This window comes from Hippocampus zosterae, chromosome 14 (genome assembly GCF_025434085.1).
Source record: "Hippocampus zosterae strain Florida chromosome 14, ASM2543408v3, whole genome shotgun sequence".
NCBI classification, from domain to species: Eukaryota; Metazoa; Chordata; class Actinopteri; order Syngnathiformes; family Syngnathidae; genus Hippocampus; species Hippocampus zosterae.
The window spans coordinates 5,281,596-5,301,446 of record NC_067464.1 but is presented as its reverse complement, the minus strand read 5'-3'; the positions used below and the strand labels follow the sequence as shown (position 1 = coordinate 5,301,446).

General features: G+C 43.4%; 1 protein-coding gene across 1 annotated transcript in view; it reads left to right on the top strand.

Annotated features, from left to right (window-relative positions):
• Positions 1-2,658: 2,658 nt before the first annotated feature.
• The window catches only part of aqr (aquarius intron-binding spliceosomal factor), a 37,574-nt gene continuing 20,381 nt past the window's right edge, over positions 2,659-19,851 (top strand). The window contains exons 1-21 of the mRNA XM_052085447.1: positions 2,659-2,748; positions 3,044-3,100; positions 3,183-3,223; positions 3,310-3,345; positions 3,427-3,547; positions 3,614-3,754; positions 4,663-4,731; positions 5,065-5,165; positions 5,257-5,333; positions 5,776-5,840; positions 7,831-7,947; positions 8,042-8,155; positions 8,540-8,643; positions 12,116-12,218; positions 12,789-12,909; positions 12,998-13,139; positions 13,798-13,976; positions 14,598-14,765; positions 18,413-18,582; positions 19,209-19,450; positions 19,526-19,675. Coding sequence (XP_051941407.1) covers positions 2,674-2,748; positions 3,044-3,100; positions 3,183-3,223; positions 3,310-3,345; positions 3,427-3,547; positions 3,614-3,754; positions 4,663-4,731; positions 5,065-5,165; positions 5,257-5,333; positions 5,776-5,840; positions 7,831-7,947; positions 8,042-8,155; positions 8,540-8,643; positions 12,116-12,218; positions 12,789-12,909; positions 12,998-13,139; positions 13,798-13,976; positions 14,598-14,765; positions 18,413-18,582; positions 19,209-19,450; positions 19,526-19,675 — 2,393 coding nt within the window. The 5' untranslated portion in view covers positions 2,659-2,673. The remainder of the gene's footprint in view (positions 2,749-3,043; positions 3,101-3,182; positions 3,224-3,309; positions 3,346-3,426; positions 3,548-3,613; positions 3,755-4,662; positions 4,732-5,064; positions 5,166-5,256; positions 5,334-5,775; positions 5,841-7,830; positions 7,948-8,041; positions 8,156-8,539; positions 8,644-12,115; positions 12,219-12,788; positions 12,910-12,997; positions 13,140-13,797; positions 13,977-14,597; positions 14,766-18,412; positions 18,583-19,208; positions 19,451-19,525; positions 19,676-19,851) is intronic.

The window sequence follows — 19,851 nt, the reverse complement described above, 5'->3', positions numbered from 1 at the left end:
TAGGCAATCAGCAGCAGGCACCCGAAAAGATTAAGCCTCTTTATGTTTTCCATTGATTCTAAGGCAGCCTGGTTAATAGGAGAGGGACTTCAGCTCACACCGCTGCAGGCAAGGAATTAAGCGTGTGTGCGGCGCGCAAGGAAAAAAAATAACACTATTAACATTCCTGGAACATTTCTTTTCTCAAAGATCACTAACCATATTGATGAACCAGAGTTGAAATGCATCTTCACTCCTCAAAGCACGCAACCGAGACGGCGGCAGGATCGCGCCTACCTATCGATCCTCAACCCGCCCTGCCGTTGTTTTGATTGTTGCTCTCAAAAATTGAACAATGGAGGCAGCCAATGGAGCCTGAAGATTTTTTTTTCTCTTTATTGCAAGTCGAAACAACACAAACAAGCAATTATTTATGAGCTAGCAGGCTAATGTTCTATCAAGTGTGTACCTGTTTCTTATTTAAGGGGGGGGAGTTGTTTCGAAATAGATTTTAGATGCAGCCATCACATCATATATGCAAGTAAATTCAATCATCGACATTCTCTCTTTGTCGGAAATTATAGAACGACATTTAATTAAAATAAAATAATCACGCCAATGTCGTTGATGACTTGTTGCATTCATTCTTGTGATCTGCTATTTTTCATAATCACTATGAACAGTCTCTGGGGTTGTTTGAGTTGTCTTTGGGATTTACAAAAGAAAGTGAAGAACAGCCGTGAATGAAAATGATGAAGACCATGGAGTTGATTATTTGGAAGGAAAATTGTCAACGGGAAGGCATTTGTCTTGCCCATCAGACTTAAATCACATTATACTAGCCTAATCAGCTTTTGATTATGTAACAACTGGTTTGATGTTGCTTCCCTTGCCCGAAATAACAACAAAATAAACATAAGGCAGTGTTTTCCTATCAACCGCCACTTGTAGGAAGCGTTCGTAAACCTTTGTTTCCATCTGCTTCCAAAGAGATGCTCCCACAGCCAATAGGATGTAATCATGCCGAGCGCGGCTGGGCCGACGTAATGTTCCGTGACAAGACGGTCTTTGTGTCCTGGCTTGCAAAATGACTAAAGACAGGCTGACATTTGCTTTTCTCATGCGTCCGTTGTCTGCCAAGATGCGACCGCTCCACATACAAAACGTGGCTTTTTTTTTTTTTTTTTTGGTGTGACCAACATTGTTGTCTTTTGTGTACCGCCTAGCACCAACCAGCCTGCGGCCCTTGTCATTTTGGCCTTGCACATGGACTTAACTGTGTGCTGCTTCCTCCAGGCCTTCCAGGCTGATGATGTGTGTGTGTGTGTGTGTGTGTGTGTGTGTGTGTGTGTGTGTGCGTGTGTGCGTGTGTGCGTGTGTGTGTGCGTGTGTGTGTGCGTGCGTGGGAGACTTTCAATCCCCATAGCTACATACAGTAAAGTGAGTTTAGGGAGTGACCTCACTGCTGGAGATGCCTCCTGACATCCTTTGGTCTGTTTGTTTGTTTGTTTTTTTTATGTTAGAGTGATTTCTGTTTTATAATGGCTGCTTTGTGTGTATGTATGCTTGACATATTTTTAAAGCCTTGTCTTCAGCTCAAAGCCTAAAAAAATTGCTGCTATATTGAATCAAGAGGCCCTCAAATGGGTCCATTGGATGGTGTGTGCCTCCCTCTGCTGCCTAAAATAAGCAACGAACATAAAAAGCTGTAGTCATGCTCGTAGTTTTACAGTTGGTAGGTTTTATTTTTCCTGTAAAAGAAAAATGATTTCTGTGTTCTTTGCATTTTTATCAAACACAAAGGTTTCAGTTCATCAAACCAATTTTAATATCACACCGAGACTACCCAAGAAAATATAAAATACAGTTTCTAAATGACGATTTCATTTACCAAAGGGGGGAAATTTAAACCCTATCTGCCTCTATGTGAAAAAAATAATTGCTCTTGGGTTTGCTTAGCCATCTCAGGACCAAGACAACTTGCTGTGACTCGCTGTCTTTCTGAATGGGTGTGGCTTTCAAGGCACCCACTAATATTATTATTATATTACAATATCTTAAAGTGGTCTTAATTTTTTGGGAATATGTTTTGTTCAAAACTATAGTTAGTTGTGATTTTACTGTACAGTATTTCTAAAAAATAATATTAAAATAGAACGAATACAGTACTCGATCTGTCGGAAAATTGTTGCCGTTTGTTTTTGTTTCATTTCGGAATACATTTCTGACGGACTTCAATCCGGAAGTGTGTCGGGTTCTACGCGTTTTGTTGTGTACATGCGTAAACCATCTGGAAACAACGTTGCTCCTTATCGATACTGAAAGAATAAAATCAGAAAAGGTCTGTTATGTTAAAATTTCAATATTATGTTCGCTATAACACTCAAAAGATAGCGAAGACTCGGTCACTCTGAGAAATGATCATCTCATGTGTTCACATTAGCTTAGCCAAAGTTTTAAATACGCCGTCGTCTTCTTCTGGAAAGCTGCTAGTCTTATAATTTTGTCTTGATTTTGGACTAAAGTTAATAGTAAAGGCATTTAATGTATATTATCATTGCTCAGTTAGTTGTGAGTTTTGGCGCCCGACCGTGTCTACTTAAAATCCCGCTTCATTCATTCACGTGTCTTTTTTTTTCTTTTATACATACGCATTTATGATCTATTGGACTATCAGTTCCTGGGACAGCCAAGATGGAGAAGGAAACACCATCTAAAAAAGTTGCGGCGCCATCTGTGTCGCAGATTAATGCCGAACATGTCACACAGGTAATACTCAGCAGTACACGCATGGCTGCAGTAGTAATTAATGTGCAATATGGTCACTCAAGAAAACACACATGAAACTGTGCTTTACAAATATCTGAATTGTTCTCGGTTGTCGGAGTAACAAGTTCTATTTTGTTTTCTTTTTACGTATTCGTTAGCCCCCACCCAATATCCCGAATCCCTCTCCGGACAGAAAATGTAGCCCGTTTAAAAAAAGAGATGTTTCTGGATGTATTGTTTATTTACTTTTTTTCATTAAACTGAGTATTAATGGTTTTGACTTGTATTGTTTCAGCTGGCTAACAAATATTGGGCCCCTCATGCAAAAAACAAATTGCCCTTTGACCCAAAGGTGAGTTTTTGTTGATTGCTTTTAGTTTGATGGGTATCATAAATCATGTGAGATAATTACAAATATGGCCTTTTTTGTGTAGGTGATGGTTGATATTTATGAAACAGAGATTCTCATGTCCAAGTAAGGACTTTTACACTTAACATATGGCCAATCCATCTGTTTCACATTTTGTCACTAACATATTTATTTTCACATTTCATATTCAGATTTGCCATCAGGAAAATCATGTTGCTGGAGTTCAGGTGCAACCTTTGATCCCTTTCTTTCATGAAAAACAAAACAATGTTGCAAGGTCAAAATAATATCATGCAATCTCCTTGCAGTCAATACCTGGAGAACTACCTTTGGGTCAACTACACTCCGGAGGTGTCCAGTAACGCCTTCCTCATGTCTATTTGCTGCATTGTCAATGAGAAGTTCAGGGAAAATGTACCAGCCTGGGAGGTAAGAAATACAATTTGAGATCATGCGTTTACCTGCTATATTCAATGTCAACAACTCTCATCTCAGGTGTTCAAAAAGGAGCCGCACCATTTTTCCTTCTTCTTCAAATGTGTAATGGCAGCTCTGCTGGCGGGCGACGAAGGCGGCCTCTCCCTGAAGGAACAAACAGTGCTCCTGGAGTTTCTCGACCACTGCTTCAATAGTCTCGTATGTACCGTCTTACATACAAATTGGTACAAGCAGGACATTACATGTAAGGGCTGACCGATGCCATGAAAAGAGAATGTACTCAATTATACAGTATATATATATTTTTTTTTATTAAACATTGAAAAAAAGACATATTCCATTACAAATCAATGACAGAAATTGAGTATTTGTTCATAGGCTTTTTAAAAGATAACTTTTTTTTCGTTGTTTAAACATTCATCATTGTCTTTTGAGGTTCAGTCGGGTATGCTGGCGCTCAAGTGAAGTGAAAAAAAAATAGAACATTTAAGGTTGTCATATGTGAGTGGGGAATGCTAACTATTTTGAATTGTTTTCTGCTTATGACCCCCCCGCAAAAAAAAAATCCATAAAATATACTGTATATTTATTTATGCTTGAATGTGATGGAATAGCAATGCATTTACATTTTTGTGAATATTAAATTAATGTACACTGTTCCCTACTGAAAAAAAAATATTTTAAAAAATCAAATTAGAATATTAACACAAATTCTGCAGCTTGATTTTTCCAGGAATTTACTGGACATTTGCCACCCTTTTGCAAATCTGGAGAATCTGATATTAAAAAGCCCACGAATTCTTATAATAGCGAGTTGTAAACATCATGATCTTACTTTACACACCACCAGTCACTGCACTGCTGTATTTTGTACACAAGGTGGCAGTATTGTACCGGGCCACGTCATTTTTTGCTACTGTATTGTCCAGTGCTGCATTGAAGCACTGCAGACGACTCATTTGAAAACATGCCATACTTGCATACTTGCTATTCACGTGCTCCTGTAAAGCCTTCTGAATATTTTAGTGCTGGAACTTAAAAAAAAATGTTGCATTGAGACGGCACATAGTTTACGCTCTCTATTTTTCCCTCTTTCTTGTTCCCAGGAGGTAGATTTGATAAGAGAGCAGGTGCAGCAGCTCATCTCTTTGCCAATGTGGATGTGCCTCATACCAGTAAGATTGTAGACTCTGTATTTTATTTTGCAATAAGTGAAGTGAATTGATATGCGTCTTACCATTTAGTGGTTAGCACCTATCATCCAGCCACTGGATGCTTGTTTTTCCTATGCTGGCCTGTTCCCCCTTGTTCACTGTCATGTCAACCGGGTCGTCTGTGTACATTAGCAAAGATCTGCTTTGACTACGGAAGCCACAAAAAAAAAAAAAACAGTGTTTGACTTTTGAGGCATATTTGACCAGAATGTTTTTAGCGAAATCTAAATTGTTTGAATTTTGTATGCGGAAATCACTCCAAAGGCTCAATGTGTTTTTCTCGCATTTCTCCAGTCCCGGCTCCAACACGAGCTGAAGAAAGTTCCCAAGCTGCAGAAGTTCTGGAATCTCATCAAGAAGAAATTCGACAAGATGGACGCCGACGCGGCCGAGCAGTTAATCCAATTCCCTTTTGCTTGGGCTAGCAAACAAAAATCTTGCCTCTGATTCACTTCCTCTTTGTTCTTGTTTGTTGTCTTCTTTCAGAGCCAAAAAGGAGCGAACCTTCCTCTCGTCTCTCATTAAAAAGTTTCACGAGGTCCTCGAGTCAATTCCAGCGTCAGGTAAACAAACTATTATTATTCCCCCCCATTGTGGTGGCACTCAGCTTGGAATAACACAGATCAAATATCAATACAATAGCTTTTCTATCAGATATGCTAGTCCCTCCCTCTTCGCGGTCATCTAGAAGGAACGTGAACCCCCACTGCCACACGTAATCGTAATGCGGGCCGACACCGAGGCCCCCCTCCCCGCCCTCACCACCCACCTGGAACGCTAAAAACAGAACACTTGTGTGTTTAAGTGGAATTCCGAGCTGACACAATAGATTACAGTCGCAAAGCCAGCAGGGGGCACATCACTCTCAGCACCCGCTGCACATGCTGGCGTTGTCAACACGCGTGTTTGCGTGTGCCTTCCTCTCACGTTTGTTTGTCTCTCAGTTTTGCTGTGTTTCATCATTGTATGAACGTAACATGTGCATACCTTCCCATCCCCATGTAGGGAGCATCACCATGGACAAGGTGCATTACTGTGAGAGATTCGTTGAACTCATGATCGACCTTGAGGTAAGACACAACAGCCTTATTTTTTGCGGGGTTGAACCAAAATAAGTGAATTCTTACTTTTTATGCTTTGACATGCTTGGTTTTTGGTCCACATAATCAAATGTACAGGTGGCCTACATTTGAACTATTAACTTGTTTAATGCCAAAATGTAAAAATATGTTTAGTGACATAGCATACAAATATGTTTTGGATGTTTTTTATTAAAAAAAAAAAGAATAAAGTGCTTTGCGCACCTCCTCGATCAATATCGAGGCTGTGGGAATGATTTTAGTATGTTAAATGACCACAAAATGGCAGGAGTGGCTTTGAACAGATCTTGATCGCACACAACGGGAGTGGGTGTGGGGTGCGGTTATGCGATCCTACGTCGCGAGTTGATGTACGGAAGCGATGTGGCGTTGAGAACACGGAAAAATAGCAGCAGCTCTAACGGCTGGTATTGAATGAGTTAATATCTCAATTTATAGTTATCTTTCTCTTTTTTAGTCCAATAAATGTGTTGAAAATACACTATTGGACATACTCGCCAGTCCCCACACGGATAAATAATGACATTTGTATTGTCCTTTTTGTTACACTTGGCTCCTGCAATTCACATTGTGCTGCTCACTCTGTCTGTGTGCTCTTCACCAATTGGGGTCAGTGTAAGACAGGCATACAGAAATACTGTACTGTAGGATCAGCTTCTTTCTCTGCTTCTCAGTACAGCAGTAGTATTGGTCATTCTTCTCCGAGGATAACAAAGGTGTCGTCGTATTGTCTGCATGTTTAACCTCAGGGTCCGACATTAAGCCTTTTTGCCAGGCCCATCATGAGCCACGATGTGACGGTCCTGCCCGAACTGACAATGGCCCCCTTATTTAAAACAATACTTTCCGTAATTTACAATTATTATTGTATGCCTGCCTGTAGATAAAACAGTGAAATGCACGCAAGTACGAGCCATCAAGTCAGCCGCTTAAAACTAAATATCCACACTTGCTACTCCCCAGTATATACCAAGGAAAAAGACACATTGTTCCGTAAGGTGTTGCTGTGTGTGCACATCTCACGTTACAACCGGGAGCGCTCTATAGATTCCATCTTGCTGACAGGCCCCGGCCTTGCCGTTCCTGGCATCGGCCGTTGGCCAGCCCGCCCGCCCGCTGTCTCCAGAGACGATCGTCCTGTCCTTCAAGCCTTCTCCTCTTACAAAGCCTCCATCGCCCTGAAATCTATACTTCGCTCCTCTGTTGAAATGAAGGCAGAGGGGGGAAGAAGATTGTTGCTGGATAAATGAGAGGTGGTGTCACTTGCACTTGGTGTCACTTTGAAGCTATCTTGTCAATGCATTTGAAAATATTCACGATTCATATTCTATGGGAGCTTTTTGTTTTGTTGGCCACCAAGTGACCCTTTCGCTCAGGCTGCCACTTTGTCAACAAGGTGAGCTGGTTTATTTCCACCAAAGCAGCTCCACTATCTCATTTTGACAGCTTTCAGCACCAAACCCCCTGTTCCCTGCTCCTGTGCTCACCGGCAACTAAATCAAGTCCTCCCTTCTTCGCTTAATGCCGTGTCGCTGCCAGTATTCTGTCAAGAAAATCCGGACCAGTTGAGATCACAGTCCGGATTCTGCTTACCTATTGTTGAGCTTGTGCGCCTCCTGTAAGGTTTCCCTTCATACGACACTTGCCAAGAAAGATAACACCTCGTTTCCTCCAATACAGAGCTCATCGGTTCACAATAGTCCGGGCATACGAAAAAACGTCAAACTTTGCCACAATCCTCCGCCAGCGTTCAAATGGCAAATTCAAGAAGAAAAAAAAAACTTCTCACGGGCAAGACCATACGGAGGCGTCTTTTCTTTTTATGTTCGATGACATGATTTATTTCAATTGGATCTCAACAGATGTGCAGGTGTACTTTTTGGAAGGTCGAGTAACGGGTCCACTGTAATTGCGTTTATTGCCAGAATGTCTTCTTTATTTATTTCTTTTTTTTTTTTAGGCCTTGCTGCCCACTAGGCGGTGGTTCAACACGGTGCTAGATGACTCCCACCTGGTCGTCAGTTGCCACCTTTCCAGCCTCACCCAGCGGGAGAAGGAGGGCCACCTCTTCTGTCAGGTACAAGGCCACAACCCTAACAAAATCACTGTTCATTCTGCCTGAACGGCACCCAAGAAAAAGACTTGACCTGTGCTTCTCTCCCCTTGCGCAGTTGCTCGACATGCTCAAGTTCTACACGGGCTTCGAGATTAATGACCAGACGGGAAATGCCCTGACGGAGAAGGAGATGACGACGGTGCACTACGACAGAATCACATCGCTGCAGGTAACCACCACAAGCGACCGGCAGATGCTAAATAGATGTCATGAACACGTTACCGACAGATGCTAGCTAGATGATCTTAATGATTGATGCTAACCGCATAATGCCAATTGGCTTAATATAACTACAGGGATTAAAAAAAAATTGTGTGTATGTGTGTGTGATTCAAGTCGGCTTATGCTAATCATCGATGCTAACCAGATAGCGTTTGCCATTCATTGTTTTTAACCAGACACTAAACGTCTGAGGCTAATGAGATGCTGTGAACCAACGACGTTCTGTTGGTCGAGCGCGTATCTCTAATTCTAATTCTGACATTTGAGGATGCAAAGCTAGAAAGCCACACTGATTAATTCACGTGAATGTCACCTTTCCTTTTTTTTGCAGAGAGCAGCCTTCGCTCATTTCCCGGAGCTGCACGACTTTGCCTTGTCCAACGTAGCTGCGGTGGACACTCGGGAATCCCTGACGAAACATTTTGGCTCGCTCAGGTAAACGAGACAATAGGATGTTTTTATAAGTTGCCGTTTGGAACTCATCCGACACACAGAAGTCCACATTACATGTCCTCCCCCCGTGTTAAATCTGTGATATACGACACGGCTGTTGCCGCCTGATCGCCGCCGCTAAATGGCAGCAACCACTGCCCCCCAACGAGCAGCTGGTAGCAGCGAGAGGCACGCCTCATTAATTTCATCGATTTGCAGCGGCTTGAGAATAAACCCTTTGAACAGCTGTGTTTGTCACATCGTATTAGCTCGCCAGAGAGGCAAAAAGCACACCGGCTTTCATAAAACGCTCCGTTGTACGGCCTTTCCTCCCATTTCAGTTGAATATGAACATCATGTTCAGATTAATGAGGGCCTCGCAAAGTTTAGTTCGTTAAACGAGGCTCCGACTGATTTTGTGGAGCTATTAAGCGTGCGTAATTGATCCTGGTATAGTTTAATTGCTGCGCTTTGCCGTGTTAGCGCAATTTGATTGGCTCCTTTAAAATTTTAAAGCCGGACAAATTGTTTGGTGGTGGTCGGAAGTTTATAACGCGTGTTTAAGATGGGTTTTACACGAATGGATATTCTCAGCCAAAGTGTGTGTCGTATGTTGTCAGCGACACGATGGATGGCTCACTCACAAGGACCACCGGTCCACTAGATTGCAGTTTAGTATCTTTATATTAATTTTATATTAGTCCTTTTTTATCTCTCATCAAAGTTTCCTACTGCCATGACATTTGCAGATGGAACTTTTCAGTCCTTAAATATGACAAATGGATATTTCTCAGATACTTTTGTGAATGATTGCTTTGTCTTGGATCGTATCGTATTTTAATGTGTTCATGTGCAGTACAGAAAAGGTCTATGTTATAATTTCATATTTGGGCGATCGGATATCGGCCGATACATCAGATATTGGACCTCCCTTGTCTTATCGTTTTGGCTCTAAATGGATGCATGGATCGTACATAGATATTTAGAACGATGAATTGATTGACGTTGCATGTTGAGGATCGGCGCAGCTCGTGGTTCACTCATTGGGACACATGAACTGAGACAAATAATCATTATCTGCATTCCTAAAAACTAATTGCTGGCGTCTGGCAGAAGCCTTGCATCTCCAAAGCTATGACTTGTCTGGAAAACAACCAAACAAACAAACCAAAAAAAACCGCTGGATTGTTGAGCCATTAACATTGCATCATCAAAGGCCATTTTCAACACTTTATATTGGTGAAGAAGTTGTAAAAATAACTGGGACTGGCCAGTAGTACCGATTTTTGGAGAAAAATACTGATGAAATTGACCAAATTTAGACGTATGAGGCCTCAGCCGGACGCCATCATAGTGTACTCTGTGTGTGTTATTTAGCCATGAAGGGGGAAAAAAACCCCCATCTAGCTAACCTTTGGCTTGACACAACATAAAATCCCTCTTTCCCATGGCCGAGTCACCATCCATCATCCTCTACGGTCGTCGATTTCAAGTGCTTGGACCCTCACACTGCATCTCTTTTGAGGGTTATGAGCCGAGCATTGATGAATCGGTTTAATACTCCTTCTGAATCATTTCGCGGCAAGCTCAGCTCCCAACAACGCTCCCCACCAGCCTCCAGCATTTGGCGGGAGCCCAAGCGCCATTGTTGCCTGATCCGCAACTGTCACCCTGGGTAACTCCCACCCCAGCACCAGCCTCTGAAATAAGCCACTATCAGATTTAACGAGGCAATTTTTTTCCCCCATGCAAGCAACTCATGCTAATGCCACTTTATTCCTGCCGCGCAACCCTCTCGCTAAGCTCCCAGTCACCCGTCGCTCCGAATGTTTCCACTAATTCCCCAAAACACACAAACGGAGTATTATTGCTCAGCTTTGCCTATAAATAGAAACTTCTGACACTTGCATAAAGCGCCGGCAAGTGTCATTTTAGGCCAGCAAATGAATTTAATACACGATGAAAGACGGCATTTTGGGAAATGCAATGAAAGATTGTTCGTTACTGTATTAATTTTGTGCTAAGCTTTTCGTTTCTTCCTTACTTTAGCCGTTTCCTTTTTGTTGATATCGTGGTACATTCAAATTTTTTTTCAAGGTATTTCCAGTTGAACCTCAGGTCATCACTTCCCTGTTGTCTTAAGTGAATTTGTCACACACGTGGACAAAGATGTCAACCGCTGACAAAATGAAGACCAAAAAAAACGTCAGGTGGCACCCCATATGCTAACACAGCGTGACCTTGACTTACAATTTGATTTTTTTTCCCCGCTCGAGCTTGTTACGCATAGTACTCGAATGCCCTAAACTGAAGCAAATATAGCTGCTCAGTTGTACTTCAGTCGACTGAGTCAGTTGTACTTCGGCCTTGAGCCACTTCTCGAAATGAAATTAGCCCTGACAAATAAATAACTGGAGCCTGGAGTTGAACAATTCATCAAATTGAAATCGAAATAGCAGTTTAGTAGAATGCAATTTGCAATTCTCCTCTTGGTAACTAGACACTTGCCTTAGAGTGACCCTCATTCTTTTATTTGTGTCAAACAGTCAGTTGTGCCTAGCAGAAAACAAAAACAGCAGCATGATTTTTTTTTTTTTCTAAAGTCACCGGATTACTACACATCAATAGGGTCAAAACAACCCTGCCGGGCTGTAACATAAACTTGCCCAACACCAGTTGCAGCACATGCCAGTGGCTCAGCTGTCAATCACGACATGGTCCAGTCATCGCCAACCCTGCCAGCGAGCTGTTGTGTCTTCTTACACGGCCTCTGACAGGTCATCCACTGGCCAGCAAAGTGCAACGGTGGCATTATTGTCATCCAGTTTCCTTGTCATGAGTATGCACACGTATACAAGGGCATCGTGTGGCTGTCCAGAACCTGTCACGCTTATTTCCTGAGCCTGGTCTCCCTCCCCGACCTGCAATTTTTTTTTTTTTTTTTTTTGTGGCGCAGACCCTGTCCGTGTCACTGCATGTCAACCTGATTAAGCCACGCCTCAGCTCGCCAAGTCTTTGATTTTCATAATCCCGTCGCATCAATGCGGCCCGAGCCATTTAATGCACACGCCGCTGACATAGCAGGACCACAAGTGTCAAAGCCAACAGAGGGAGCGGCTTTGTGCCGCAGTGCTAACACAAGCGGTGAATTGCATAAGGCCGTCGGATGTCGCGCATACTGCGGTATGACCGCCGGAGAAACCTTCGTGGCGTTAGTAGGGCATGAGCATTCCTTGACCACAGAGAAATGCCTCCTTCTTGTTTTGTTTTGACAGTCAGCAACAGTTTGAAAGCAGGGCTTAAATGGATCTTAATGGGACTTAAGTTCACCTTGAGCAAAATGTTTCTTAAATTTCACGACAATACTTAAATCAACAATTTTTAGTGCTTTACAACTTAAACAATTCTGATTCATTCGAGATTTGTTTTTTTGTTTTTTCTCAAATTACACCCCTATTTTATTTTTCCTCTGCAGTCCCAATATGCTCCACCGGGTGGCATCTTACTTGTGTCTGTTGCCTGAACTGCCCAAGGACCAAGACACCACCCATGACAAGAAAGTTCTTCTGGAGCTTCTGGCAAGTTCATGCCACACGCACGCACACACACACACACACACACACACACACACACACACACACACACACACACACACACACACACACACACACACACACCTACTTGTACGACTTGCTTTATTCTTACTTTCAAAGTACTGTACAACAGATAATTCAGAGTCAAGCACAATCTATTTCTCTAGGAAATAACAGGAGTTGATTCCCTGTGTTCCGTGGACCCACTCTAGCTATTAGAAATAATTATTAATGGTAAAGGCAATGTTTAACCCCCTGACGCCGGTTGTCGCAAATTTAATCCAAATGTCTTGCTTGCCTTTAGTCTTTGCCCTGAGTGAGAGAGGGGAGGGTCGAGCAGTGGTTCGTTATATGACATAGGACCTCCCTGTCATAACAGACTGAGTGCGGTGAGGCTAAAAAGGATCAAGTCATTCTTGATCCTTGTTATATTTTGAGGAAAGTGTTCACAGGCATGTTGAAACACATCGGAAGCGTGATCTGTCTCAATCGTATGCCTTTCATAAAGATAACAGACACTAACTGGGTATGCATTTGAACGGTTTTCACTTGTAGGTGTCCCGTCACGAGCGCAGAATCTCTCAGATTGAGCAACTGAACCAGATGCCCCTTTACCCGACCGAGAAGATCATCTGGGACGAGAATATCGTACCAACTGAGTACTTCTCTGGCGAAGGTATGCAAATAAATACATGTGAGATCTGTTGATCGGCTGTCCTACCTGCTGTTATTTTTTTTACTTTTCTGCACTTTGTCTTTTTCAGGCTGCCTTGCGCTCCCCAAACTCAACCTCCAGTTTTTGACCCTCCACGACTACCTGCTAAGGAACTTTAACTTGTTCCGCCTTGAGTCCACCTACGAGATCAGACAGGACATCGAAGACGTGGTGTGGCGCATGAAACCCTGGTAGGCCGTCCACGATCTGCAACAAGAACTGTTTACTGTGCGACTAAGCACCCACAGGAATAAAAAAAAAAAAATCTACGAATGGTCGCCGCCTCCAAATCATGGCACTTGGAATGATCAGTTCAAGCTCAATACCATGCATCTGGCATGGACATAATCATGAACTCATATTACATCAAAAGCTATATTCGGTACTTCAGTTTTCAGTACAAGTTACCCTCACATGAATTGTTGACTTTTTTTGTTGTTGCAAATAACACACGATGGCTTTAAAAAACGAAATCAAGAAGGTGCGGGGGTTGACGATAGTATTGTTCCCGGCCTTTTGAGAGCGCATTTAACTCCTTTTTAACTTTTACGAATGAAGACCCCTCTCCCGTTGCGACGGCACGGCACATTGATTATATTTAATTCAAAGACTGTGACGGCGCATTTGGAAACCCATTGCTTAACATAATAAGTGCTCCCATTATGTCAAGCGGTGTCGCAACTTTTTACTTGTTGTTCCGGCGGAAAGTAAACAACTCAGCGGCAGCGTTGTCTGTCGCTGCCCCAAATCCAACTCATTTCAAGCTTGACAGGGCCCCGCGGCACTTGTCACACCTCTCACAATCTCCCTCCTTTCTGTCTGTCCTTCCACACATGCAAACACCCACAGGCAGTCCGAGTACGGCGGAGTGGTGTTCGGCGGCTGGGCCAGGATGGCCCAGACCATCACCGCCTTCACCATCGTGGAGGTGGCCAAGCCCAACATTGGCGAAAGCTGGCCTGCGCGTGTGCGGGCCGACGTCACTGTCCACCTCAACGTGCAGGACCACATCAAGCACGAGTGGGAAGGTAACGGCGTAGGAGTTGAAACTGACCTGAATTTTATTACAACCTGACCATGTGAGCACCACATTGTGATTGTACAGTAGTTTATTTTGTTGAAGGTGCAAGAAAATGTGACCTCGTTATCGGACTTTGTTTGTATTATTGTTTTTAACCACAGAAAGTGTTTGGGCTCCATTTTATTTTATTTTTTTTAGGTTAGCATTTCTTCTTCAGTCAGTTTCATCTCATGGTGAAGCATGTGGTGTCCATTTTGACGAATACGATTCCCTGCTAAGAATTTACAGAAATTCTACAAATTAGTACAAATGTCAAACTTCCACGTACTTTTTTCTACCATTTCTACCTCTGCAGCAAAACCATTTGAAATTGAATTCTTTAATAATCAATTTCCTCAAATTTAAACACAGGCTAAAGTATCACCTCCTCTCCTGCCCTCTACTTCTATAATTAGGACTTCATGTTTTAAAGATCAGGCGCACGCTGACAGGGCACTTTCTCCTTCGTTGCCTGATGCCTACATTCCCCCCCCCCCCCCCCCCCCCCACCCCCAGGCTACTGATCTGTCCCCGTCCACCTTTCTGTCTTACCGGACTCTCAGACACTTTCGCTCTCTCTCCTCCACAGGTCTGCGTAAGCACGACGTCTGCTTTCTGATCACGGTGCGGCCCAACATGCCCTACGGCACGCGCTTCGACCGTCGCCAAGCCTTCGTGGAGCAGACGGGCCTCGTGTACGTGCGGGGCTGCGAGGTGCAGGGCATGCTGGATGATCGGGGGCGTGTCATCGAGGAAGGTACGGCTCATGAGAGTGCACACACACACACACCGACGCGGAGAGTGACACATAATATCCATCCTTGCCATCAAAGCAATCATCTCCAGCAGCTGATCCTTGGGAGAGGGTCACGAGTGGCGTTGTCATGGCGACAGCCACTGTAAGACCTGACCTGTTCGCATTAACATGACATTAACCTGAGGTCAGCGGACACAGCGCCCTGAGAGCTGCAGGCCCCGCCCTCACCCACCCTCGCCACGTGATTTGATTCATTTCATTTAGCCGCGTAGGTTGGATGGTGGATGTGTAAACCTTGAAGGATGTCCTAGTCCTACAGAACCATGCCAACGATATTATGTCACCTTTTGTTGAAACAACATGCAATTAACCGTCGGGAACTGAGGACATTGATGGTTGAAGCTTTGTTGGTGGGATTCTTTTCCAGTCTTTCTTGATGTACAACTTGAGTGACTTCACAGTCCAGGTCTTTTAGTAATCATTGCAGTCTGTTTTGATTACTTTTTACACAACTTCAATGGAATTGGGGTTTGTTTAGTCACTTGTGGATTGAATGCTTTCCTCAGATCTCGTGCGATTTGCTGAGGTCTCACTGGATACGGAGCCTTATTTTCTCAGAAATTTGCTCGCTTTCTGAATTCTACAACCTCAGGGGCAAAGTAGTGGCCAGTTAAAAGCCAGAGGGATGTGATTAAACTCTATCTGGGACACTTAGTTCAGCCTAGTTCTGCCCCCCGAGTTGGGCTTCAACTAAAGTGGGGGTGCCAGCGCTCGCGGGCGAGGTGTCATCTCTGCTGACTTCGCGCAAGCGGCTGTCTGCTTCCCCTCCGCTTTGAGATACCAGCCGCCGGAACGGTGACAGTGCGTCAGTCATTCTTGGAGCCATGACAACCCAATATACAACACGACGCACCGACGACAGCTTCATCTCCTGAGGCAGCTTGACAGACAGGACAGGAGGTTCATACGCAGGCGAACATGAAGAAAAACACATGAGCAATTATCTAGGGTTACTTTTTACGTCATTATTTCTGACGTTTTGCATTGCGAATACATGCCATACCCGAGTCAGTAAACATGAACATTTCCCTTCGTCAGAAGCCTTACTTTTCACTTAAAAAAATAAACTGATAGTAACTGTCACCATCTGATATCACAGATGCAATTGGTCACACGTGAACTGAACCCATTTGAACTTTTTTTTTTCCCGAACCAAAACAGCAGCACCAAGGTGGAGTATTACATTCATGAAAGTGTGGTGCCATTATGAACTCAATGTCTTCAAAGTCGCGACGTCTTTAAAGATCATTAGCAGTGCACGATAGGAAAGGTTTTTGCGCCATAATTTTGTTCATGTCCATGTACTATTTCCTCAAGTATTGGCCATGCCTCTAATAGATGCCTCGTCCCAGTGTGTCATTACCCATTGTCCACTCAAGAAAATAAAGGGGGAAAAAAACACCTTCCTTTTTCCCAGGAAAAAATCCACTCATTTCACAGACATTTGTTGTTCACACGCACATTAAAAAAGCTAGTTTCACATGATTCCACTTTTGTATTGCATTAAGTCCATGCTTTATGTATGAATACACCAGAGGAAAAAATATTTAACTCAGCCATTCTTTGGTGTATGTTCCCAAGAATTTAAAATATGCAACAGTAACGTGATGATATGATATTTATCGCTTTCGCCTCTGGCGATTGCTGTTCCTCGCTTGCACCGAACATCGCCGGTAGCCGTCAGTGTTTCTATTGCACTTCCTGTTTGTCAGAGCACGTATCCCTGGTATGCCCTCGCCCTTCTCTTCTCTGTTCGCATTAAATATGTAGCGCACAAAGCGTTTTTTTTTTCCGCATAGTAGTCCGGCTGGAAAAATATTCCCAACCTTTCAGAATCTGTCTTCTGAAAATCCCGTGTCTCTCTTTGATGGGCAGCTGAAAATGGCCTTAGTGACCCTGAACTGGCTGTTTGAAGTTCAAACCAAATTTCACACTCCCAAGTGTAACTAGTTCAGGGACTGAACATTTAAAATCTGTAGGATGAGATCATTCTTAACATGTTCATCCTATTCCTTCATCTCTTTGACCAATGTTATATTGCTTATATATCACAATGGATCATACAGAGCAACACAACTTGATGTTAATAATGATAATAAACATTGTTTGATAAATACCAGGTTGATCGCTCGAAACAAAAGCTAAGTATTAATGTCTTGGTCAATGCATGCTTTTTTCATGATATGTCAGGTCTGATGATCTTGCTGAGGATCTAAAGTAGCCTGCAGTGCTTTTGATTTAATGCTGCAGTGATAGTTTAAATACAATGAGGGCTCTCAGTCACATCCTGGCCCAGCTGGCCAAAGTGTTATCCTCCAAGGCAAGGGTGTCGCTTACACTCCTAAGCTATCGCTTTTTTTTTTTTTTTTTAAATAAGCCAGGAGGATTTGACAATCCCAGCATAGCCACACACATAGACACACACAAACACACAACAGGAGGTCAGCAGGATCGAGTGTCACTGTCTTCTGGCCTCCCCCGCCTGCCCCAATCCGCCACACATGAACCTTCTCAGACATCCGTCAGTGAGCTGCCCTCCATATACCTCGCAGCATCTCTCAGCATGGCCGCCTGTCAGGCCCCACATCCACATTCCTCATCCTAAAAAAAGGCAACGCACTGCAGGAAGACCAGGCCAGGGAGAGCTGTTTTGTAAGAGTTACTGCAGCCGTCTTACACGTGAGGCATTAAATGAGCCTTTTAAGTAACTATTTGCTCTAAACAGCATTCTCAGCATTCGTAGTTGCTAACCGAATCCGGACTTCATTACATTTGTGCATCCACTGCTAGAAAAGGTTAAAAAAACACATTTATGCCCAAATTGGCTTATTATGTGCCTTGGCACTGGACAATGTAGGTTGCTTAGCTAGCATTCCAGCTCGATACCATATGGGTGACCACTGATTGGTTGGACCAATTCCTCAAAGTCAAGTCATTATATGTACAGTAACGATATATGCTCATGTTAATTTTTTGTGTTAGCCTTGGTTACTCTGACTCCTGCTTAGCCCCACTGTCGTATGGTGTTCCACAGGGTTCAATTTTGAGGCCCCTGCCATTTTCATTGGATTTGCTGCCCCTGGCTTTCATGGCGGCGCGGGCATCCGCAGTGGCTCCTCTTGTTGTCTGTTTAAGAGGGAGGAATACAGCACATTTGACAATAAAGTTGTACTTGACTTCACTGCTATACAGATGACAGTCAGGTCTATGTCCCACTAAGGAAAAAGTACACTTCCTCTCTAAGGACACTTTTGTCCTGTCTGGAGGAAGTCAAAGCCTGAATGGCACTGAACTTCTTAAATTTAAATGCACAGAAAACATAATTTATGGTGTTTCGTCCCAGCGGCCTAACCTGTTGAATCAGTGTCTTGTCCAAAGCCAACAGTCTGGCACTTTTTAAATTTTTTAATCCATCTTCTTTGTTTTTTTGGGTTTTTTTTTTATTTTTATTTTTAATTTTGGGCACCACTTAGCATGACTATGTCTGAAAACTACTTGTTTACTAGACCGGACAAGACTCCCGCTCCCTTTCCACTGCTCCCATTTTTGTTTCTTTACATTGTAATTGTCACATTGGTCCGATACAGGTCCCGAACCAAAGCCCAAGCTACGGGGCGACTCAAGAACATTCCGCGTCTGGCTGGACCCCAACCAGTATCAGCAAGACATGACGAGCAGCATTCAGGCGGGCACCGAGGACCCGTACGAAACGTTCAACATCATCATGAGACGCAAGCCAAAGGAGAATAACTTTAAGGTTAGAAGCGCAACAACAGTTTTCATGTCTTTCCTTTTCTGTGGCACTGACTTTCATGCGGCTGTGGAAACTCTCAGGTTGGGCCCAGGGCATCTGAGATACGGCCTATCCAAGGCCCCTCTCAGTGGAAGCTTAGCGTAGGAACAATCTCTTAAAAAATAAAGGCTTATTAAGGTTAAACGGAGGCAAAGTCCCGATGTTTTTATGTGGGTCACGTTAAGTTTAAACCCCACAAGAGCTCATGCGTCAAACTCCACATCGTGTTTTTGTTTGAAAGAGACTCAAGTGGGGCTTTGTCAAATCTGCCATTTTCCAATGCGGGGCACATTAATTTGCCGTTTTTTTTTTTTTTTTTTTTTTTTTTACCCACGCCGAAAGAACGACAGATGTTTTTCGTTAGGCTGCATTCTTCTGCATCTTTGATGTTCAGCACAGATAAAAGCAAACATGTTTCTTTCCTGCTGATTGGCGCACGGGGCATGTAGCACCTTTGAAGCTCATTAAAAACAAATTGACAGATGTACAAGTTTTACGCCGTCCCATCAAAGCCTCCTGTGGGATGTTGTCATGAAAACACGAAACCTCCTCAATTTTTCTGTCTTTCTACTGGATGTCTGTCACATTAGGCCGTTCTGGAAACCATCAGAAACCTGATGAACACAGAGTGCGTCGTTCCGGACTGGCTCCATGACATCATCCTCGGCTACGGCGACCCGGGTAGCGCCCACTACTCCAAGATGCCCAATCAGATCTCCACATTGGACTTCAACGACACCTTTCTGTCCTTGGACCACCTACGCTCCTGCTTCCCCGGTTCATCCATTAAGGTGGTCGAAGAGAACCCTGAACTTCAAGTCCCGCCTTTCAGGTGAATGTCAAATCATTGTTTTTAATTCGAAAAGAAACGGGTATCTTATCCATCCTTTGGTCTCTGTCTTACAAGAATAAAGTTTCCGGTCTCAAGCCAAACTGACAAAGGGAAGAAGAGGAAGGCAAATGATGAAGTCGAGGAGGAAGCGGAGGACAAACCCTTGATTGTTGAGCCCTATGTCACCCCCAACCGTGGGCCCTACCCTTATAACCAGCCCAAGAGGTGACAATCCATTCTTAAAGCCACTTTCCCACTAATTTTAACATGTTTGGTCATTGTAATGCATCCTCAAAAATAGCAATGAAGAGACAAATCGCCCATATGCTGTTGCCTTGGCACGCTAAATTCAAGCTAATCCTGCGTGTTTTTTTTTTTCATTTCCCACTGCACATTCTCAA